Raw genomic sequence first — 18883 nt, 5'->3', positions numbered from 1 at the left:
TATTTTTGATGTCATATGCAATATTCCCACTAGGGGTCACTACTTTATTTTATTTATTTTGTATTTACATCACACAGTATATAAAAATAAAGGACTATTATTTTGACAGATACAAATATAACGTGTTTGCTCTCCTTAAGTACAAAAAACATAAGAATTAAAATTTCAGCCTATAGCCTATAATGAGATTCAAGCTGCCTCTTCTTCAGTAGGATGAAACCTTCTTTTTTGGTTACTATAGTCAACACTGCCACTTTCCTCCTCTGTGAATTCATATAGAACAGTGTCAAATGTCCTTAGGTAAAGGTTCCAAAATGAGTTTTCCTGGAACTTCTGCACTATTATTTTGAAGACATTTAATAAGTCATACATTTATTAAATTTTTTATTAGAATTTTAAAGAATTTTTCTTTTGTTTCAAACATTAAAAACGTATTTGCTTTCACAGAAAGCAACATGCTCATTTTTTCATCTAGTCATCGAAGACATGTTTCCTGTGTACACCAGCCTGAGTAACAGAGTCTGTGGAATCTTGTCCAGATTGTCGCTGGTGATTCAACAGTCTAGACACTTGTACTCATGGTAAACACAGATGTTCAATGTGCAGAAATATGATTTCTCTTTATGATTTTCAGTCACAAAAAATAAGTCCACTTCCACGGGCTTTCTTCAGATTTCTATCAAATCAAAGCTTGATGTCTTGAGACTCTGACATTTTGGCTAGTGTCTTCTTTACTCGCAAAGCTGTAAGGCGTGAGGCAGGATTGTGAGCCCAACACTCTGTCATCAGTTTTCCCATCTGTCTCAGACACTGTGGGAAAGAAAGCAATTTTAATGTAAGTCAGAATAACTGGTACATTCTCCTACAAGATTTACATGTCATATATAAAATATACCAGAATGTTGCAATTTTTATGAAAATTACTAACCCTATAATTACAGCTGGGAAATCAGTTATGACTGATGCGTGCATTATCCAAGTTTCATGTAGGAAAAGTCCCATAATAGCCATTTAGAATTATCCTTTCATGTTCCCCGGTACAGTATAGGAAACTGAAAGGCAGACTGATTGGTTGTCGTACACAAATGACCTTTATGACGAGCAAGAGACCTAAAAGCAGTAGGTAAGAGTTTTACTTATAAAGGTAAAGTTTAGCGCCAGTGTAGACCCACCTATTATAAGGGGGGGGGGGGGTCAATTATAAGCCCTCTGGTATATTCAGAAGGTCTCAGTGATAATTGTACAAAAATGTGTAGATTAGTGAACAACACCACAGCTGAAAAAGGGGGGGACAGCTTTTTAACACGGTAATAAACCTGTCAAAGCACCCTTCATACAGTCCTTGGTATATATAAACTATTTAAAGTGCTATATACACATAAACTCAAACAAATTATTGTTAACTTAAACCAAAGTGCACCTGTGACCATTCAAGTGACAATCATAAGTGAAAACCATATGTGATCAATAACAGGTTATAAGTCACAATTATAATGAAATATCAGTCCATATATTGTGATGATAGTAAAAATCTGTCCGAATCACCCCTACTCAAGCAATTCCTTATTTCATGGTACCACCCACAAATGATCAACTGATCTATGGGTCTAGGGGGAAAGAAATTAGTTCATATACTGAATATGTGGATATAATCCTCCTCTTTAGGCCCCAATCCGATGTTCAGGAATGCAATCCTCCAATGGTTACAACAGCATATAAGTATGAATAAGGTACCCTTACCAGATAAGGTGGACCCTCTACTCACCGTACGGTGGGAGGGTCTTACGGGCTTGTATGGGCCGATCGCCCCCCTGGATTACCGTCTGGGAATTCCTCCTAGATAAGGTCAGCATCCGATGCATGCAGCATTGATCTCCAGGCCAGGGATCACGGTCCAATCGGTGAACAAAGCACCCCAAGAGTCACGTAATGGTACCACATCAAATGTGTAACAATCGAGGGAAAAGAGAGAGAAAACTTCTCATGTTGTAGTTGGTAAAATTTAATTTAAAAATTCAAATCCATATATCACACTGGTGACAGGAACAGATCACAACAAAGGATAACATCAAAATTTAAAAATTGGGTATATCCCAGTTGAAGTCTGCATTAGACGAAACCGGTCGGGTACTTCAAGCCTCATAGCTTCTCCGCTGCACAAACTTTTTTTGGGTACTTCTATCTACCCCAATTGGGTGGAAGGTTGCTGTGTTATTCTCACGCGTGGCTTATTTTTAAATTTTGATTTTATCCTTTGTTGTGATATGTTCCTGTCACCAGTGTGATATATGGATTTGAATTTTTAAATAAAATTTGACCAACTACACCATGAGAAGTTTTCTCTCTCTTTTCCCTCGATTGTTACACATTTGATGTGGTACCATAACGTGACTCTTGGGGTGCTTTGTTCACCGATTGGACCGTGATCCCTGGCCTGGAGATCAATGCTGCACGCATCGGATGCTGACTTTATCTAGGAGGAATTCCCAGACGGTAATCCAGGGGGGTGATCGGCCCATACAAGCCCGTAAGATCCTCCCACCATACGGTGAGTAGAGGGTCCACCTTATCTGGTAAGGGTACCTTATTAATACTTATATGCTGTTGTAACCATTGGAGGATTGCATTCCTGAACATCGGATTGGGGCCTAAAATGGAGGATTATATCCACATATTCAGTATATGGACTAATTTCTTTCCCCCTAGACCCATAGATCAGTTGATCATTTGTGGGTGGTACCATGAAATAAGGAATTGCTTGAGTAGGGGTGATTCGGACAGATTTTTACTATCATCACAAATATGGACTGATATTTCATTATAATTGTGACTTATAACCTGTTATTGATCACATATGGTTTTCACTTATGATTGTCACTTGAATGGTCACAGGTGCACTTTGGTTTAAGTTAACAATAATTTGTTTGAGTTTATGTGTATATAGCACTTTAAATAGTTTATATATACCAAGGACTGTATGAAGGGTGCTTTGACAGGTTTATTACCATGTTAAAAAGCTGTCCCCCCCTTTTTCAGCTGTGGTGGTGTTCACTAATCTACACATTTTTGTACAATTATCACTGAGACCTTCTGAATATACCAGAGTGCTTATAATTGACCCCCCCCCATAATAGGTGGGTCTACACTGGCGCTACACTTTACCTTTATATTTTTACAACTGTCCTCTTGTTGTGTCGGCAGCCTAAATTTTTGTAATTTTCAGTTTTGCGCAATTTTTATATATATATATATATATATATATATATATATATATATATATATATATATATATATATATATATATATATATGAGTTTTACTTGCTTTTATACTCTGGGTATGAAAAATTCTTGTTTTTTTAAGTATAACTCCAGTCAATGTTTTTCTACATTTTGATAGAGGGAAGAATACAATCTGTTTTATTATTATGATTATTCTCTGTGTCCAAAATTTATTTATTTGCAAAATTTTGTTAAGCCGGTCATAGACAGTTCGAACCATCTATGGGCAGGCTGAATGTATCCATCAACTGACTTGGGCACAATCAGCAGGTTGGATTTTTAGTATGTGATTACTGCCATCGGCTATAGCCACTAGTAATAATCACTGTGTTCTCTCAACAGGAATGGCTCCCCGTGCCTCCCAACCTTGCACACCCCCCCCTAGGAGAAAAAAATAGTCCTGTGGTAGGGATTGCACCATCAACACTGATTGTGTTTATGGGGGAATCAAGCAATTTTCGCACCTTAATGGTCTACCTTACACTTTCTGCCAGAGTGTCTATTGTTACTATGCTAAAGAGAAATCATCCAATGGAAACACAGAGGTTAGATTTTCCATAATTTTGGAAAGAGTACTTTATCACTTTCTGATGTATCAAAAGCACGGAATGTAAGGCTAGGAATTCCATATCAGGATGAGGAAATAAAACCTAAGCCTTGCCCACTCTATTGAAAACTACTTTGAAATTGAAAGCTCCAATTTAAATGTGCTTGAATTTAGAAAAGGGACAAAATCGTTTCCATTTCTACAAATTTTGATTACATTTTAAGAACTGGCCAAGCACACCTGAAATGTTGCTCTTTAGCCTGGGCCTGTCAATCAAATCCAGATATTTAAAGCATGTGTTAGTCTTTGTAAGGTATTACCATAACCTTTAAGTACATTCCCTAAGCTTTTTTTTTCTTTAAAACACAATTAAATCAAAATTGAAGCTAAATTCATAATTTACTTTAATCATCCAATTAATGACAAAAAATATATATTTTTACAAGGACATGTTCAAGGATTCTAGGATTTTCGTTAAGAATTTAGCAATCCACACAAAAGCAGCATCATTTCATGTTCTGCATTCTGTACCTCATCACTGCTCCATCTGTTTGGAAATGAGGGTCGTAACCTCCGGATACACACAATTTCCCTCATGTCTTCATAAGAAGGGTCGGTTGGTACCACGTCATGATAGGGCAGCTGGTATTCTTCTAATATACCTGAAATACAAATAAGTAATCAAATTCTATTATCTTTTATACATGCCTATTTTTATTCACACAGGAAACAAACTTAGATAACATTCTATCAATACATTTTTCTGATTTATCTTGTGAAATGCTTCAAAAAGTTTTTCCTATAGATTTAATCATTAGATATGGTTTTATAGCTTCAAATGCATCACAAATGTGCTTAAAATTGAATGTCTGTTGCATCTGAATATATAAAGGATTGTAATAAAATGATTATATTTATTTTCTTACCTCCTGATATACACCGTCGGGCCACTTCCCAGAGAATAAGACCAAAGCTGTACATGTCTGCCATTATGTATGACTGGAAGTGATTCCTGTTCAAGCTCTCATCAAGAACCTCAGGAGGCATATAGCGCTTTGTACCCACTCTGGTATTTGGTGGTATGTCCACTTCATTTGTATCACTGTAGCACAAAGAATGTAAGAAAAAAAAAGGTAAGCAAACATAACTACAAACAATGAAAATCTAATATTTTATTTGCCCTTATGTTTCTTTTGTCTGTGAACATTTCCAAACAAATAGAGCTAATTTGGGCTCTTGGACTGGTTCTTTATTGAACTCTAGGTAATGCACAAATTGAAGTGTCAGTGACTCGAGGATTAAAGGAGTGTAAAAAAAGGGCCAAATTACAAAGAGGGTTGAGCAGCTATGGGTACAAACACAGGATGGACAGTTATAAGGTTAAAATGATTTAGTACCCAAAAACATTAGGTTATCTCTTCTCCGACCTCATTGCACCAGAAATCAGGATCTTCTGAGCTTGATAGCTTTTGATCAACTAGCTTTTTTTGGGGGGGAACTAATTCTTTAGATGTGGTTACATCATAAGCTGCATATTGGGGGTCGATCGATATAGTTTTTTTCAGGGCCGATACCGTTTTTTCGGCTGACTTTCAGGCCAATAGCCTATATCGGGTGCCGATATTCTGTAGATTTAAACTTTATTTTCACATTATCCTTAATTTTTTTTATATCACTTTTATTGCTGTCACAAAGAATGTAAACATCCCCTGTGACAGTAATGGGCAGTGACATGTACTCTTTATGAAAAGAATCTGGGGTCTATAAGATCCCAAACCCCTTCTTTGCACTTGACAGCATTCAAAATGACAAGATGTTTTTGAATACTTTCTATTTTTTAAAACTGGCGCCTTTAGGATGCCAGTAATCTGGAAGTGATGTCATGACATTGCTTCCGGGTTACTAGATCTATTGGTAATATGGTAATATTGGTAACTATTGGTAATATTGGTAAGTTTGTGACCCCTACTGGATATGATTGCATTTTTTTTCACTTTGCCTTCCATATGTAACTTTTTGTAATACGATTAGATTATTTGTTGCGTGTATGCACAGTATTCGCATATGATGATACATGTACCTATTGTTATATTGTTTGTTTTTCTATATGGGTAATATAAACTTATTAAAAACATTCTCTGCCTATGGGTGTGCTTTCTCTAAATTTACCATAGTCCTGTTGACAGATTAATACAATGTTTGTGGTTTTAAGCACCCTTGATTTAAATATTATTGCTTTCATGAACTAGCTATGGGAAACCTTGGCTTAAAGGGGTTTTCCACCCATTTTTTAAGTTTATTAAAAGTCAGCAGCTAAAAAAGTGTAGCTGCTGGCTTTTAATAAACTGACACTTACCTGCTCCAGCGTTCCAGCAGGTAAGTGTGGTAAGTGTGGGCACCCGGCCGTGACAGCTTTCGGCTTCACGGCCGGGCACCCACTGCGCATGCGCGAGCGGCGCGGCCCGGCGCTGCGCTGTTTGATTGGACAGGCGATCGCCTGGGACCTGTCACGTGTCCCAGGCGATCGCCTACAGGGAGGGGCTGCCAAAAGGCGATATGACGTATCGCCTTAGCAGCCCCTCGGCGGAAGGAGGAAGTGGGACAGGAAGTCCCCTTCTCCTAAAGCCCCCACCCCCCCCCAAAAAAAAATTACATGCCAAATGTGGCATGTAAGGGGGAGAGGAGTGGGTTAAGAGGAAGTTCCATTTTTGGGTGGAACTCCGCTTTAACTACAAACCTCTACACAATGATCTAACAGTATGTCTTAATGGGGTGAACATGGAACCAAAAACTCTTCACTAAGGTATTAATGTGTGAATACCTTTTGTTTTAAGAAGGCAAACCTTTTAAAGCAAGAAAAGATTGCATAATATGTAACCATAATGCATGTAAATAGACTGAAGCTATCATAATTTTAAATAAAGGTGATGCCCTTCTTAGCATCTTTTAGATATTGCTTGTCCTTTGACTGTGGTGTCTGTTATTTTACTTTGCTACTACAATGTAATGAAAGTGAAGCTCAAGACCTAAACAATTTTACTGGGACAGAGATACATGGGAAGCCAGGGGATAAGCCTTAAGCCTCGCACACACGACCGAGGAACTCGACGGGCGAAACACATAGTTTTCCTCGTCAAGTTCCTTGTTAGGCTGTCGAGGAACTCGACAAGGCAAGTTTCTCCATTCCCGTCGAGGAGATAAAGAACTTGCTCTCTTTTTGGCTCGTCGAGTTTCTCGACAGTTTCCTTGACGAAAATGTACACATGACCGGTTTCCTCGGCAAAAAAATATCTTCCAGCAAGTTTCTTGCTGGTTTTTGCCGAGAAACTCGGTCGTGTGTACGAGGCCTAACAGTCAAGAATCTTTAAAATTCTACAATTCAGCACCTATATTTCTCTCATGACAGTCCTACTTTACATGACCGCCCATTAAAATGTCTTTACTTTTTACAACACAGGAAAACGTCTTTAGTTCCATATGTGTATTCAGATGGTAAAAGGTTGGCTTTACATTCCCCGTGGGATACCTTTCATACAACTACATGGTACATCAGGCACATATTAGGAATATGAAATTATGGGTTTACTAGTATGTTTTGTTTTTTACTTAATTTTTTTTTACACAATTACAGTTGTGTTTTCACCTTCTTGGATTTCTTGAGTCACTATTGAGAAAGCCCTGGCCTCACAGATGCATCCTGGGAGGGCAGCGCCACCAGTGCTTTCAGGAAGATATTGTTCCTGAAGTGCATGATGTCATGCACCTCATTTTGCACATGTGACATACAACACTACACTACAGCTGTTGCTATCCCCCCCCTCCATTTTATATGAGATTTAGGGGAAGGCTTATTTTTTTCAAGATGAATGTAATGTTGTGTGGCGCATGTGTGAGACAATATAACAGCGAGCTGAGGCACAAATGTCATTAGTAGGCTGGCACAGGGAGCAAGGAAGACGAAGCCAGCCACAGGTGATATTCATTTTGAAAATAAAAATGGTGGCAAGGGGGGCACAGGCAGCACAGAGACAGTATGAAATGGCTAATCATGAAGAAAATGGTGCATAGACATACAAAAGTGATCTTGTTTTAGTAACACACATGCAGTACATAATATTAGTAGTTTTTAATAAAAGGGAGAGAGAGGTCCACTTTAAGCATTAGTGGGGACATTAGGTGTTACAGGTTAACATGAAAAGGCTAGTTAATATTATTTTACTGGTTTTCTGGACTGACAAACTGAGTCTAATGCCAATGGGCACTTTAAACTTAGAGCTATCTTGTGATGACCGGACATGGTACTTGTTGCTGACTATTGCTTGTCTTTGCTTACATAGCATTTACAGTAAAAAAAATATTTTCATACCCTCTGCACTTTGAATAGCAGAGGTGTATTAATTATTTAAGCAAATGGCACACGTGGAAAAATGCAAGTAGTTTAATGTACCTTTAACCAGGGCTTTTTTTCAGGGGGAACTTGGCGGAACTCAGTTCCACCACCTCTGGCTCAGACCCTTTGGTGCCTGCTCACCACAATCACTTGTAAACACAGAAGTCTGCTTTCTGTGTTTACAAGTGACAGCTCTGCACTCTGTGTGTAACCCCCTGAACTCTGCACTCTGTATGTAATGCAATCCTGGTATTTAATGCCCCTTTAAGAGCCTTCTACTGTTTTTGAAATCTGAACGGGGTCGTGGTTGAGTTCTTGCACCTATTTTTGGAGAAAAAACACACTGCCTTTAACACTGTTTGGAATTTTTTAAACTGTATATACCACATATTCTACTTGCGTAGTATCCTCTGTAAGACATTGGTTTCTTCCAATTCTAAACTCTATTATGTTATGTTTAATATATTCATACAGGATGTTTAAGTTGCACTGGGGGAGGTGGAGCTGCACATTAAATGAAAACAGCAATCAATCACTCTGTCAAAAACTATTGCCATATTTTGCCTGGCTAGTGCGCCAATGTGAATAACAATAGGTTTTTCAGCATGAACCAGGAACACAGTGAAGGGACATACTTTCCCCAGGCTAGATTTAAGTATTCAAATGTGCAGACACAATTAGACATAGAACTCAGTGGGGTGGCAGTTCCATTTCTGACATTTCATTAGCATTTGACTAAACTCCAACGACAGCTGTAACAATGAAATCTTTAGAGAACATAGAAAAAAATATGTATTTTCCTGAACTCTAAACTGTACTTTGATCAAAAACAAAAAGCATTTTTTGCCATGACTTGGTATTGATATTCTTTGCATCACTATGCTGTAAGTGCATTAGACCACTTATGATATCTGCTGGAGTTATTGTAGTCACAACTGGATTGAGTAAATAAAACACAAGTGATTTGGTTCTATTGTCTTTTTTAATGGAAGTCTTTTTAATGTCAAAGCTGTTTAAAATGTACTATGCCTTCTAATACCTATTTCATGAAATTAGATTTTAATGGGATGGAATGACTCGGAGAAGAAAACATATATATTAGCGTTTGTGTTCCTAAATGAAAAGGAATCTATTTTATAAGCAATTTTCTCTGGGAATTGCAATTGTGAAGGCAGCGTTGCTGTATGCAATGCAGAATAATACAATTAATCTTTAATGAAGGAGTTAAAAAAAAAAATAGGTCAGAATCCGAGAGCAGCAAAATAATTGGGAAATTAACACTTCTTGCTTTCTGCCTAGAGAGAACAGAGGCCATATAGGTTTTTGTGCTGTTATGACAGTTCATTAAAGGATTGAGTGTTTTTTCTTTTCATCAGCAAGGGAGGTGGGGCTGGAAAGGATAAGACAGAGCTGCAAACTCCTATCCTCATCTAAGGATAATGGGACACACAAGTCCGAAAGATTCCCTCCATTAATCAGTTATCTCAATTGGTGGATGCCTATCATTGCAACAAAGGATGACCATACACTGTACAATTTCCATTAGATCTACAAACCACTATGTAGTGAACGGGCCTGCTTAATTTGATACAAAATTGAATAGATTTTTTTGTTTGTACCGCTATTACATAGTTTTGGTAAATCTAAAGAAGACTGTATATGGATTGTACAGACTGTATAGTGTATTGACAGCTTAAAGGGGTTGTAAAGGTTCGTCTTTTATTTTCGAAATAGGTTCCTTTAAGCTAGTGCATTGTTGGTTCACTTACCTTTTCCTTCAATTTCCCTTCTAAATGTTTTTTTTTCTTTGTTTGAATTTCTCACTTCCTGTTCCTCCTCAGTAAGCTTTCCACCATCATCCGAGCAGTGGAAAGTCATTTAGAACAGCTTACTGAACACCTTACTGAGGAGGAACAGGAAGTGAGAAATTCAGACAAAGAAAACAAAGAAAGAAAACATTTAGGGCCAGATCCTCAAACGAATTACGCCGGTGTATCTATCGATACGCCGCGTAATTTCAAAGTTCCTGCGTCGTATCTCTGTTTTGTATCCACAAAACAAGATACGACGGAATCTGGGCTCGATCCGACAGGCGTACGTCTTAGTACGCCGTCGGATCGTAGCTGCATATTTACGCTGCCCGCTAGGTGGCGTTTCCGTCGAATTCCGCGTCGAGTATGCAAATTAGCTAGATACGGCGATCCACAAAATTACGTACGGCCGGCGCATTTTTTTACATGGTTTGCGTTTGGCTTTTTCCGGCGTATAGTTACCCCTGCTATATGAGGCGTATCCTATGCTAAGTATGGCCGTCGTTCCCGTGTCGAATTTTGAAAATGTTACGTCATTTGCGTAAGTCGTTCACGAATAGGGATTTGCGTAGAATGACGTCACCGTCGTAAGCATTGGCTTGTTCCAGTTTAATTTCGAGCATGCTCACTGGGATACCCCCACGGACGGCGCATACGCCGTTCAAAAAAAAATTAATTTACGTTGGGTCACGACGTATTAACATAAAACACGCCCCCATCACATAGATTTGGATTGCGCGCCCTTACGCCGGGAGAATTACGCTACGCCGCCGTAACTTTAGAGGCAAATGCTTTGTGAATACAGCATTTGCCTCTCAAAGTTGCAGAGGAGTAGCGTTACTAGGATACGCTACGCCTGCATAAAAATACGATCCGCTACGTGGATCTGGCCCTTAGAAGGGAAATTGAAGGTAAGTGAACCAACAATGCACTAGCTTAAAGTAATCTATTTAGAAAATAAAAAACAAACCTTTACAACCCCTTTAAAGCACTCAACTAACCACTTTATATGATTTCACATATGTTCCTGCCAACAAAAAATCAGGCATTGCAAAAACTACCATGTAAAGTTCAAAAAAGATACAATACCATTCAAATTTCACATATGTTCTTGTAACTCAAAAAACAGGCATTATAGAAACACCCCTCTAAAGTGCAAAAAGGACCAAGACTATATGAACATACACACAATCCTATTTTTATTTATTTAGCACACAATGCTTCCAAATAATTCTAAAGAAGCTGATCCAAACAAACTATTCACTGCACTTGATGGGCACGCTGTATTAACTGTATGTCACCAGAGTTTCAGTGGGACAGAAACTTCAGCTTTCAGAACAAAATAGAGATGGGCTGAGCACTGCTCTGCCATTCACAATAAGCTTTGCATTCTATTAATTAATACAACGCTTCTAATAGGCTGATGCGGAGAGGCAAACAAAGGATGATCTCTGACTCAGCCAATCAAAATAGGCTTTTGAATGGCTGAGCAGTCCTCAACCCAACTTTATTTTGTTCTGGGAGTTGGACAGGAAGTCTCTGTCCCACTCCTGGAATACAGCGCTATATAGAGTATGTCGATTAGGCTATATAGAGTGCACACAGAAAGAGCAACTGTTAGAGCAATAAATAGTTCAGCTTGGCCCAAACAAACTATATAAAAGGACAATAAATGTGGAGTTAAGCTTTAAGTGATCAAAGACCATATCAAGAAAAAAAAAAGTTATTGAAAGCACAAAAGGCAACCATAGAATACCATTGCATAGATATAATAGATATGGTATAGCATACCATGAATTTATATCACTGCTGACTCTGTATTTAGCTACAGCTCTTTTCATGTACATTTGAGAAGAGGCCTAGCTTATTTGCTGTTCTTAAAGTCCCACATTTAGACAGTCAACTGCCAGTGCTTGATGTCAGGGGAATTTTTTCATGAATGGAGGAAGCTCAGCCAAATATAAATCCTGATGCCCCTATCTCTCTCATCATTCTCCAATCAAAAAATATATATATTTGTATTTAGGTGTGTACAAAGAGAGATGGAAACAAAGAGTGAGATATGATCTATATCTCTATCTATCTGTCTGTCTATCTTAAAAGAGGAGCGGGGGATTAATGGCTTGCTATTGATTTCTAAATATGGACAATATGTACTAGCCCTTTTTATATTGATTTCTTTAGCAGTGTCAGTTACATATCTCCTAAAGAATCAAGGCATGCTTCATGAATAAATTATACCACATATGTTAGGTAATTGCCATAGACAGTCACGTTATGGCATTTCATTTACCATTCCGTTAATTCTGCTGTTGTACCAGTACGATGTCATGTGTTCAGTTAGCTTTGTAACTCAATTTCTACTTAAGCATTCAAATACACTTGACTTTTTAGTCATCAGGGTAATTAAATATTTTACAAATGTTCACAATGGTGTACAAATTATGCTGTTCTCTCCAACACTTTCTCATAAATTTTCAGTGATAAATTCTGGAAGAAAGATCATTTCATTGACTCAAAAGGAGAGAAAAGGAGGGGGCCCGCAGAGAAGACAGAAAGAGAGAGTTCAAAGACATTGGTTCCGCTTCACTGAACTAGCAAATAACATATTATGTACTAACCTAATTATCTTACATTACTAACCTAATGAATTTTACTGCCAATCCCAGGTCTGCAATACAGCACGTTCCATTTTTCTTCACCAATATGTTTTTGCTTTTAAGGTCCCTGTGGGCTATGGCTGGTTTGCCTTTTGTTCCAAATATTTCAGTATGCAGGTGGCACAGACCACTGACTGCAGAGTACGCCAACTTCAGCATTGCTTTGGTGTCGAGAGTGGTTGATTTTAGGTAATCGTATAAAGAACCATTTTCGTGATAATCTGTAATCAGGTACAGTTGAGTCCATGATCCTGTCCCTTTAATGTCAGCAGCAATAAACCCTGCAAAAAATAAATAAATGAGATAACACATGTAAATATGTGTGAAGTAACAGTCTTTACAAAACAAAATGTATAGAGAAAATTCGATCAAGAAGTAAGGTGTAGTTCACCCCAGCCAATTATATTTAAGATGGCATTTTGTCCAGTGCAGGCAAGGAAATTGAACTCCTAACTGGTTGATGTGGACATCAGAAGATTTTTGTATCTTTTAATTTAATAGAACATTGTTTTAAACATAATAATGAGTTTTTCTAATATATATATATATATATATATATATATATATATATATATATATATATATATATATATATATATATATATATATATTTATGGTCGTTACCCTCTGACCGAGAGAGATGTGGATCACATAAACACGCGACAAGACTTACAACATAAATAGACCTGAAGTGTGCCTTGGTGGTCTGGTCAGTATGCCAAGAAAAGGGGGCATACCCAAGGTAAGTAATGGGTAGTTAATTGAAGAAGGACATGCTGAGAAGTGCCCTGAAAAAGGGAAGGGCGGGAGGGTGTCGAATGCGATTGAATGTGCAGACTCACGGACATGAGGTGAGCTGGAAAGAGTCGGCCCAGTGACGTGTAGTACCGCACACTGAACCGACAAAGAGCATGTGTGAGTGGGCTGCTTAAATACCCTCCGGGCTCCTCCCATAAACTCAGGCCACCATACTGGCCTTCTTATTTATGGTCGTTACCCTCTGACCGAGAGAGATGTGGATCACATAAACACGCGACAAGACTTACAACATAAATAGACCTGAAGTGTGCCTTGGTGGTCTGGTCAGTATGCCAAGAAAAGGGGGCAAAAGACTCAGATAGGGAAATAGTTTATATTGATTTCTTGTATTTATTGAGCCAGCTTGGTAAAGGCTTGTGCCATTCCTTCATGAGGATTTGGGATGTATGTGGCAAAACAAGGAGACTTCCATCAGCCTGGTATCTTGATTATGTAGTCTGGTACTCCCTGTTGGGAGGCAACTGAGACTGCTCCAATTCGGAAAGAATGTCCAGAGAACTGACTGGGGTTTGAAGCCCAAGTTACTTAGGAGGATTCTGACATGCTTGACACACTGGCTGACACTCAGGGAGCTGGTTTAGAAAGGGTAGCAACGAGCTACCATCAGAGTGGCTGGGTAGATGGAGCAGTAGTGGGTCGAACACCGTCACTGGGCGTCAGGCGTTGTCAGTCTGAAACAGGTTGATGTCAACCCCAGGGGCTGGTTTGTTGCGTTTGCAGACTGTGAGAGTGTAGTGGTTCGAAAGTGAGTCGGGTGGCGTCGGAGCAGTGTGTGACTGCCGGAGCCGCTGACTAAATTCACTAGGTTGTAGGGAACCGTGAAGGCCTGGTAGATGGCTGATGGGTGACTAGACTGGGCAAAGCGCTAAACAGGGAACGAGTAAGGATTTTAGACATGTCCCTAAAGAGGGGACTCTTGAAAGGTAGGTGCTTGCCACTGACTACAGGTTGGTGCTTCTGTATGCCCTGTAGGAGGGACTTGACTGCATGGGCTCGAGAATACTGACGGTTTACTGGGGTCCTGCAGGGACAGGAAATGCTGGATGCCATCTAGATATGGCGTGATAGTATTGAGAAATGGTCAGCTGCATGTGGCAATACGATATGAAGGCTAGGATGTGTCCAACTGCTGCTTCGGGGCAAGGGGCCAAAAATTTGCGATTAGTGTTCCAAGCAGTGCGATAGGCCTTCAGTGTGTTGCGTGCCAAGGAGTGGTTAATAAGTTGGATTGCGTTGGCGAGATGCGACTTCAGTCCATCGTCAGCAATGTCCATGGTGGGACAGGGATAGTTGTTGGGTCGGCTCCAGGCTCTTGCTGGAAAAAACATACATTCCAAGGTTGGAATAGGAAAGCGCATCAGCTGCTGCATTTGCCTGGAAAAGGTCTACATAAGATATTAACTGGTGACGGAGTGACAGCTGCGCGAGCCTGCGCAGGAAGTGATGGGGAGTGACTTAGATCTATCTTAATTGATGATGTCGGCTGTGGCCTGATTGTCTGTGGTGAAGAACAGTGTCTGTCCTGTTCAAGTGTGGTCCCAGACCTGGGCAGCTGCCACGATGGGGTGCAGCACGAGGCGTGATGAAGACTGGGTGAAGCAAAAATTTAAGAGAATTTCTGGGGGCCAAGGTTTGGAGAACCAGTGGCGGCCTAAAAAATGGCTGCAAAAGCCTTTGGTGGCTCGGCTGACACTGCCGGGATGAAGATTGAAATGATGTTCTATCAGGTGGGGAAGTTGTCCCACATAGCTAAGTCTGCTACTGATGCTTGGTCTAGTTTGAGAACTTGGACTGGATCTTGCATTGGTGTGAGAAAATCAAGACAATACACAGGTGCTCAACAAGACGATATACATGCACTCGCAGGCCAACGTGCACTCGCTGGTGCTGGATGAAAACCTGAACTAACCGCAGGGAAAAAACTGAGAAAAGATGAGTGGCCCACGTGCCACTGAAGATGAATGGCCAACTGGGTGCCACTGTGTGTTTGTGTGGCTGATTGTTTGTCACTGAGGTGTGTTTGCAAGTTTAGTTTGTATTCGGGTTTGCACGTAGGTGCGTGCCGCTAAGTGTTTTATACTACTGCAGACAATATTGTGCGGTTGCAAGGGTGTCAGTGAGTGTCAGGTTGCTGGGACGATATTGTGTGGTGGCAGGGGCCTTGAGTATGAAGGTTTGATGGTATTGGTGGTTGCAAGGGTCTCAGTCGTTTGCTGAGACGATATTGCATGGTTGCAAAGGTGTCGATGATTATGAGGTTTGTTTTGAGATGGCATGGTGTGGTTGCACAGGTCTCAACAAGTGAGGGGTTGCTGAGACGATGTTGCGTTTTGCAATGGTCTCAAATGAGTGTCGGCCGCTGAGACAACTTTGTATGGCTGCAAGGGTCTAAATGAGTGTCAGGTTGCTGAGACGATATTGCATTTGCAATGGTCTCAAATGAGTGTCAGGTTGCTAAGATGACTTTGTATGGCTGCAAAGGTCTGAACGGGTGTCAGGTTGCTGAGATGAGATTGTGTGGTTGCAAAGGTCTAGAAGGGTGTGAGGTAGCTGAGATGATATTACATTTAGCAAGGGTCTCAAAATGAGTGTCAAGTTGCTGAGACAATATTCCCCTTTATTTTAATTTTTTATGAAAACGACTGTGAATGAAACGCTGGTAAACATGAGTTACCGCATCTGGCAGTGTTTACAAGCTGTTACAGGCATTGGCGTTTCGAATGCCTCTGAACATCCGTCTGAACCCATTTTTTTTTTTTTTTACCAACAGCAGTGTACATGAGGCCAAAGATGATTTGTCTGGCTGCAAGGGTCTCAATGAATGCCAGGTTGCTGGGGCGAGACTGTATGGTCACAAAGGTCTTTGACGAGTGGGAGGTTGCTCAAGACAGTATTGCGTGGTTGCAAGAGTCTTGATGAGTGTGGGGCTGCTGAGACGGTATTGTGTTTGCAAGGGTCTGAACTATGGTGTGAGGCTGCTGAGACGGTATTCCGTGGTTGCAAGGGCCTTGAGTGTGGGGCTGCTGAGACGGTATTGCGTTTGCAAGGGTCTGAACTATGGTGTAAGGCTGCTGAGACGGTATTGTGTGGTTGCAAGGGTCTTGATGAGTGTGGGGCTGCTGAGACGGTATTGCGTTTGCGAGGGTCTCAACAATGGTGTGAGGCTGCTGAGACGGTATTGCGTGGTTGCAAGGGACTTGATGAGTGTAGGGCTGCTGAGATGGTATTGCGTTTGCATGGGTCTCAACAATGGTGTGAGGCTACTGAGATGGTATTGTGTGGTTGCAAGAGTCTTGATGAGTGTAGGGCTGCTGAGACGGTATTGCGTTTGCAAGGATCTCAACAATGGTGTGAGGCTGCTGAGACGATTTTGCATGGTTGCAATGGTCTCAAGAGGTGTCAGGTTGCTGGGCCGAGATTGTGTGGTGACAATTTTTTTTGCATATTTTTTTTTTTTTTTTTTTTTTTTTGCGTTTTGTAAGGGTCATGTGTTGCAAGGGTCTTAACAAGGGTATCAGGCTGCTGAGACAATTTTGTGTGCTTGCAAGAGTCTCCATGAGTGTGGGGCTGCTGACACGGTATTGCGTTTGCAAGGGTCTCAACAAGGGTGTCAGGCTGCGGAGACAAATTTTGCGTGCATGCAAGAGTCTCCATGAGTGTGGGGCTGCTGAGACGGTATTGCATTTGCAAGGGTGTCAGGCTGCTGAGACAATTTTCTGTGCTTGCCAGAGTCTCCATGAGTGGGGGGCTGCTGAGACGGTATTGCGTTTGCAAGGGTCTCAACAAGGGTGTCAGGCTGCGAAGACGAATTTTGCGCCGTTGCAACGGTCTTAACAGGTGTCAGGTTGCGGGGCTGAGATTGTGTGGTGGCAATTATTTTTTTTTTTTTCTGCACTTTTATATTTCTTTTTTCTTTTTGCGTTTTTTTTTATTTTTTTGCGTTTTTTTTTTTATTTTATTTTTTTGCGTTTTTTTTTTTGTTTGTTTTGTAAGGGTCATGTGTTGCAAGGGTCTTAACAAGGGTGTCAGACTGCTGAGACGATTTAGTGTGGTTGCAAGACTCGATGAGTGTGGGGCTGCTAAGACGGTATTGCGTTTGCAAGGGTCTTAACAAGGGTGTCAGGCTGTGGAGACGAATTTTGCATCGTTGCAACGGTCTCAACAGGTGTCAGGTTGCTGGGCTGAGATTACGTGGTGGCAATAGTTTTTTTTTTTTTTTTTTTTGCGTTTTATATATTTTTTTACTTTTTGCGTTTTTTTTTTTTTTTTTTTTGCATTTTGTAAGGGTCATGTGTTGCAAGGGTCTCAGACTGCCGAGATGATTTGCATGGTTGCAAGGTCTCAATCAATAAGAATTGGGTTACTGAGAAAGGATAGAAACACCTGGTTTGTTTGTACCTTAAGCAAGCAGTATAAGGTAGAAGGACAATGCCTGTTTGAATCGTAGGTTCCATAGGGGCCACTAATGAACGATATGGGAGACAACGAATGGTAGCAAATTGATAAGACATAAAGCATGTGTAATCTTACTTGCGACAGTGGGCCATGCGAGTGAGTTTGCGGCGGACTGTGGCTGGAGTGAAACATGTCGGGAACGTGTAGCGTGATGCCGTGCATGGGGCAAAACAAGGAGGTTTGGTGTAGAAAATAGAACACGAGAAGTGCGTATCAATGCTTTGTAAGCTCCACTGCGGGAACCAAACATATGGTACAGGTGACACCATGAGTGGCCACGAATTTGACATGACAAACAAGCTAACGAATCCTACCTGGGACAGTGAACGTGCGACTGGGTTTGCTTTGGACTGGAGTGGATGTGCAACACATCCCAAGAGTGTGGTGTGGCGCCATGCATGACGCACAGGCAATAACTTTAGTAAATAAATGAGAGAGAAGAGCCGTGAACAAACAATTCGTAAGTTCCGCTGTGGGAACTAAAACACACGGCATGGGGAAACAATGAATGACAACGGTAGAAAGTATGCAATTGTATCTGATACAAAAAGGTTGTAAAATTCATGAAATTAATCTGATACGAATTGATAGTAAGGAGTATTGAACGAATCTGATACGAATTGGTTGTAGAGTGTATGCTACCCCTTGCTTTGAAACCGAACACCTACCAACCACCCATCCCCCCAGGCTAATCAAGTGCAGAGAAGGCACCATGTGAGTCCAATTACCACCTCAATCTGCCAAAGAACCCATACAAACACATGTCAATCTCCAAATGGATTTACAAATGAATCGTATGTTTGGCAGAAGGAAGTTGCAAATGTATTATGCCTGAGCCGAATGATGTTGGAACATGAGCAAAAGTAACTCAGGCAGATTTTTTCCCAAAAGGGATGCAGGATAGGAAGCATAACGAATTGT

At 40.5% G+C, this 18883-nt stretch overlaps 1 protein-coding gene across 7 annotated transcripts in view; it reads right to left on the bottom strand.

Moving 5' to 3' along the window:
- Positions 1 to 367: 367 nt before the first annotated feature.
- The window catches only part of BMPR1B (bone morphogenetic protein receptor type 1B), a 638082-nt gene continuing 619566 nt past the window's right edge, over positions 368 to 18883 (bottom strand). For all 7 annotated transcript variants that reach the window (XM_040328038.1, XM_040327997.1, XM_040327989.1 and 4 more), the window contains 4 exons: positions 12672 to 12969; positions 4754 to 4929; positions 4359 to 4489; positions 368 to 810 (listed from right to left, as the gene is read on the bottom strand). In XM_040328038.1, the coding sequence (XP_040183972.1) occupies positions 685 to 810; positions 4359 to 4489; positions 4754 to 4929; positions 12672 to 12969 (731 nt within the window). In that variant the 3' untranslated portion in view covers positions 368 to 684. The remainder of the gene's footprint in view (positions 811 to 4358; positions 4490 to 4753; positions 4930 to 12671; positions 12970 to 18883) is intronic.

This window comes from Rana temporaria, chromosome 1 (genome assembly GCF_905171775.1).
Source record: "Rana temporaria chromosome 1, aRanTem1.1, whole genome shotgun sequence".
Taxonomy (NCBI): Eukaryota; Metazoa; Chordata; class Amphibia; order Anura; family Ranidae; genus Rana; species Rana temporaria.
The sequence above is the reverse complement of the archived record's forward strand: the minus strand, read 5'-3'. Positions and strand labels throughout refer to the sequence as shown.